General features: G+C 44.9%; 1 protein-coding gene across 1 annotated transcript in view; it reads right to left on the reverse strand.

Annotated features, from left to right (window-relative positions):
• Nucleotides 1-5847, reverse strand: part of LOC101982396 (integrator complex subunit 9) — a 54584-nt gene that overhangs the window by 30595 nt on the left and 18142 nt on the right. Inside the window, exons 4-5 of the mRNA XM_026783168.1 lie at nucleotides 5698-5818; nucleotides 4960-5094 (exon numbers count right to left, since the gene is read on the reverse strand). Coding sequence (XP_026638969.1) covers nucleotides 4960-5094; nucleotides 5698-5818 — 256 coding nt within the window. The remainder of the gene's footprint in view (nucleotides 1-4959; nucleotides 5095-5697; nucleotides 5819-5847) is intronic.

Below are 5847 nucleotides of genomic sequence, written 5' to 3' on the forward strand. Positions count from 1 at the left end.
AGAGAGAGAGAGAGAGAGAGAGAGAGAGAGAGAGAGAGAGAAGAGACAAACAATGGAGACAGCCAAAGGAGAAAGACACAGATGTCAGCCCGTTGTGTTCCTGTGTTCCTCTCCTGGCTTCCTGGGGCCAAGTTAAGTGAGCCAGAAGCTCCAACAAATTCAGGGCCTGCTTGTACCTTTCTTGTGGCCCTAGTCGAAATTGTATGACATTTAACTTTCACCATGGAGTATCCACATCAAAGTAGTGGATACAAACCAAACCAACAAACAACAAAACTTTTGAGAAAATCCAAAAGAAAAAATTGTCAACAATACAAAGTGAAACCAGGAAAATGAGTGGCTACTTTAAATCTGAACAACAGTTTTAAGGGCTTTAAAATGTAAAATATTTTCTTTAGATTTATGGGAGGAATGCACATTATGAGAGTGTGGACAACAAGACCTCGAGAAAACAAAGCAAAGACATGAACTCACGAAGAGAATATGGCAGCTATCCATGCAACACAGCCCATTCAGCTAGAACAGCAGCGGTCTTGTCATGTGCAGCGGAATGGAGGCAACTGGAACAGTACATTAGGAAATTAGCAGCTATAGAAACACAGAGAGCAAAGTACTCTGTGTTCTCTCTCATGTGCAGAAAGGAAAAAAAACCCACACTCCACTCCCCCATCCCAAACCAAAGGAGGACAGTGATTAGAAGGCACTGGGAAGAGGGGTGGTGAGCGCGAGCCGACAATGGCTCAGTATGATCAATATGCATTGCATGCATGTGTGGAAACAGCACGGTGAAATACATCAGTACGTACAATTAATTGTGCTAACAGCAACAAAACCGGAAAAAAAAAACAACAAAAAAACAAAAACCAATCCTGTCTAACCCAAGTTTAACCGGATAGAACAGACTAAAAAACCAAAAACCAATCCTGTCTAACCCAAGTATAACCGGGTAGAATAGACTAAAACCAAAAATGCAGTAAAATACCATTGGGTGTTGAAGGAGTGATGACGGTAGAGGCCGTTATAACCTATTTAAGATGAAGCACAGAGCACTGCATACCAAATTCCAACAGGAGAGTTAAATGGGGTAGAACAGAGTTAACCCTAACATAAGGAAGGAAGTAAAGGGCAGAACAGAGAACAAATATTCATGTACAGTCTACAGAGCACACGGTTCTCTCAGACAGTCTATAAGGAGCAGGCCTAAAAAAAACAAAACAAAACAAAACAAAAACTCCTTCCTAAATAGGTGTGGACCATGAACACACTCATCAGGGATTATAAAAGCACCGCCTTTAAACTTCACTACAAATCACCGGCTACCGCCGCCTGTGTGAACAGTGGGACTGGAGACTTCCGCTCTAAGGGGAAGGAAGGGACACAAGAGCGAGGCTGCAGATGACACCATCGAAGGGTGCTCTGGAGCCACACAGCTGGCATGGCTGCCGAGTGAGCGCTGGGAACCTGTGCCCTTCCTTCCTGCTCGGGATACTCTCCTTCTACCCATACTTACACAAGGCTGCTTTTCTTCCTTTCACAGCCTACTAGTAAATATTTTCCTACTGGCCGATCTTTGGCCCTTGGCCTTTTATTTATACAATCAAAATAAGTATGATGATTCTCCAATTTGTTTCTACACTTGCCTCCAACCCAGGTTCCGGTCTTGTACTTCTAGCTAATAGTCTCTGTTCACATCCATCATTATCTACACCCTCCTTCTGAGACAGATGATCACCTTGCCAACTCCTTGTCAAATGCATTATCCTTATTCTCAGTGTCACCCATGCACAGAATCTTTTACTTCCATTTTCCTCCCCTGAAGACAGTGGCCACCAGTAGTTGCTCTCCATTTAAAAGTATCATATTGAAATTTGTCATGATTTTGTGAGCATTTGTGTGCACTTGTGGCATGGTGAGAGGTCAACCTGTGGGAGTCAGGTCTTTTTACCATATGGGTCCCAGGTATTGAACTAAGGTCATCAGACTTGGCAGTAGGCGCCATTACCTGGTGAGCCATCTTGTCACCCAGCATTAAAGACTTTCCTATCTCCCCCCCCCCTTTTTTTTTAAGACAGGGTTTCTTTGTGTAGCCTTGGCTGTCCCGGAACTTACACTGTAGAATTATAGACCAGGCTCGCCTTGAACTCACAGATCCACCTGCCTCTGCCTCCCAACTGCTGTGATTAAAGGCATGTACTACCGTTCTCCGGCTCAGCCTGTGTTTTCTCAAAGCCACCTCTCCACTCCCGCTGCTTCCAGCTTAGGCAGAAGCCTCGTACTCTTGTCTTAGAGACCACTGCAGCAGCTTGTGCTGTGTCTCTCTGCTCGCAGGGGCTCCAATCAGGCAGGCCAGAGGACAGCAGACTTTCTGTGAAGCTTAACTTTAAATCTGCCGTCACAGCATATGCCGAGTTCTAAGCGGTTCACAAACAGGTGTGTCTGTAACCCAATAAAACCTGGCTTATTTCATTAATTAATTTTCTCCCCAGAATAAGTGTGGGCCAGACACATCCCTGGCAGTTTCTGAACCTCTACAGTGGACCATCATGCGTTTTTCAAACTAAAATTTCTTTATTCCCATATATTCAATATAAAACCAACAATATGGGTGAAGGAAAAATCTATTTTTTTCCCTTTGATACATATAGTACAGGTTGCCAACTAGAAATTAAACCAATTATTTAGGTATGTTGCTCATTATTCTCAAGACCTTATTTTCCCTTTAAATTTATGGCCCTTGTAAGGCCAATTTACTGGAAATTACGTCAACTGTACTGTAAAGGTTTTGATCTAAGCAGGACAAATCAGAGCAGTTGGCAGCCAAGTCATCCTCTTGTCTTTTAGGGCAGAATACATCAAGAATGAAAGAAGCTGCCAATAAAAAAAATTTGATTCAATGAGGCAGATTATGATGACATTGATGGAATTTTGATCTCAGTAAGCGGGAAGGGCCCAGAATTCTGCTAGCTACAGGAAAACACAGGAACTTGTCTCCTGCAGACCTTGAGATAAAAGTTGGTCATAAAAGAAGATATGAGTCAGGGGAGGTGGTACACCTGTCAGGACACTCTGGAGGTAGAGGCAGGAGGACAGAGTTCAAGGTCATCCTTAGCTGTTTGAGACCAGCCTGGGTCACAGGAGACCCTGTCCCCGCCCCAACAGAAAACATGAATAAACACTACAGACAGGTAGCAGTACCTAGTGTTTCACACAGGGCACAGAACTGTTTTCTCCTCTTTGAAAATGGAGTAAGATAATTGAGTTAGTCATTCTGTAAGGTGTATATGTATGCATACACATACAAATATCATGATTAAATCATACATTTATCTGTCACAAATACAGCAAATATTTCTAAAACATGAGGAGCAGAGCACAGGGAAAGCACACTTGAGACAGGAGGAGGTGGTTGTGGTATCGCCCAAAGCTACTGTCAGGGAGAGGGCAGAACTACAAAGGAGGCAGAAGGGCCCGGGCTCCTGGTCTAAGCCTCAACTTCTGTTTATTATGCAGACAAAAAACATTGTAAGGTTACATTCATAAAGTAACCAATTCCAGGTAAAATGTGACAGGGACACCCACAAGTTATCTGTATGTTCAGCATTTGATTACCTAATCTTGAGCACTCTTCCTTTACAACCACAAAAGAACCAGGGCTTAAAAAAAAAAACAAACAAACAAACAGAAAGTTCTCTACAAAACCCGAAGATTAAATATTATATTCATAACAATGTTTATGTGTAACTTACTGCCAAATATACAATAGCTTCCCCTCCATGTTAAAATACAATGGGACACTTTTAATCCCAGCGCTTGGAAGGCAGAGGCAGGTGGATCTCCATCAGTTGAAAGCCAGCCTGGTCTAGACAGTAAGACCCTGTTTCAATGAAACAAAATATACAATAGGGTGGAGCTTGGGAGGTGGCTCAGTGGGTAAAGTGCCTGCAGGATAAGCATGAGGACCTGAGTTCAGATCCCACGCACCCACTTAAAAAGCTGAGTCTGACGTCACATGCCTGTAACCTATCTAGTTGGGGACAGGTAGATCCATGAAGCTCACTGGCTAGCCAGTCCAGCAGAATTGGTGAGCTCCAAGTTCAGTGAGAGAGCCTGGCTCTAGGAATCAAGGCAGAGATGGATCAAGAAAAGACACCTGGCCTTGACTGTTTTCCTCATGCATGTGTACACACATGCACATACCCACACTACAAGAATACACACCACAACTGCACCACAAAACAAAACAACCAGACCTCATCACGGTCTACAAAGGCCCGTGTGAGCTGGCCTTGCTCCTTTCCTGGCTATATGTACACTGTGGTCACAGGGAACTTTCTCTGCTCTTCACACACCCTGCCTGCTCTGCTCTGGGACTCTTCTTCATCAGCATCTCTGTAGGCTCTGTCCCACAGCTTCACATGGCTCTTCAATCCTGGCTTCAGATGGACCACCATTCCTCTTGAAATAAACCTGCTAGACTACCTCCATTCCTCTCGAAATAAACTTGCTGTGCTGTTCGCAGGACTCCTACCGCAGTCTGAAATCACACAGCACATTTCCTTGCTCATCTTGGTCTTAGACACTATCGACTGAAGACAAGATGTACAAGCGGAGACCTTGCCTGGTGGTCACTCAACCCTGACACTGAGATTAGTGCCTGACACCTGCCTTCAGTAAGTACTGCACAGTTAGTATGTGCTGAAAGAGTCAACAATCTCTATGGCCTACATCAGGCCAGGCAGGGTCTTGGGAGGACTAGGAATCATCAACCCAGAGGTGACCTTGAGACAACAGAATTCCTTCCAAGGAAAGCACAATCCTGGCCGTAAGGCTGAACAGTTCTAACTCCCCAGAATATCTAAGAAACAGAGATTATGAAGGTGTAAAACTGCTCACAGTACACTGGAGACATTCTGAATTTGAATCAAACAGGCACATGCTGATGACGAAATGTTAGTTTACCTGAGGGTGTGTGGTAAGCAAGGAGGATCCAGAGACATAAGACACTTTCTCATAATGGGACTGGATAATCCAGTTGGAGCTTCCTAGGGCATAGCCAGAGCTCAGAGGGGTCACCTGAACAGCACCAAAAAGCTCCTAGAAGAAACCACACAGAGAACATGCCAGCTGTCAGCAAGCTAAGTCAGTTCAAAGGAAAGAGCAACTGAAATGTCCTTATTTTAAAGCAAACTGAAGAAAAAGGGAAGTAACAGAGCCCGTGCAGTGGACAACGGAAGCAATCCTGTAGTCTCTGCCACCTCGGGCTCTGCTCACTATCTGTTACCAGGGACACAAGGGTCAAAGGCTACTTTTCCTGTCCACTTTAGGTTAGGTTCAGCTCTGAATGGCTCTGTGCAGGTCAACAACAGAACAGGAATCCTCATCATCTAGGCCGACTGCTTCTGTTTCCTATGGCCTACGTCTCAGACAGGCAAAGCTGTGTCTGGTTTCTCGGGTGACAGGACGGGACAGGTCTCCAGACTCATGGCTAACTGGCCATTCTAACTGGTGTCAGGGAATGGGGGTGACAAACGAGTACCACCGAAAAGCGAGGAGAGTGGAGAAAATCTGCCGACATCCCTTTTTCCTGGAATCAGCACAAAGGTGACAGGGCAGCTTGACAAAGAGAGCCACACGTCCCCAGGGACTCAACACAGGGGTGGCCCTCATGAAGGCACTCACAAGGGTTTCAACACTTACGATTTTTTGAGAATATCCCACCAGCTGGATTTTACTCAGGGCAGAGTTCACCTCCTGCATTGTGTAGCATCTTCTCCAGGTTGACACTTCCACTGCATCCTTGAGAGGAGAAGGCAGCAGCCTGCAAGCACACCACAATGTCAATCACCA

This window comes from Microtus ochrogaster, chromosome 17, assembly GCF_000317375.1.
Source record: "Microtus ochrogaster isolate Prairie Vole_2 chromosome 17, MicOch1.0, whole genome shotgun sequence".
Classification (NCBI taxonomy): Eukaryota; Metazoa; Chordata; class Mammalia; order Rodentia; family Cricetidae; genus Microtus; species Microtus ochrogaster.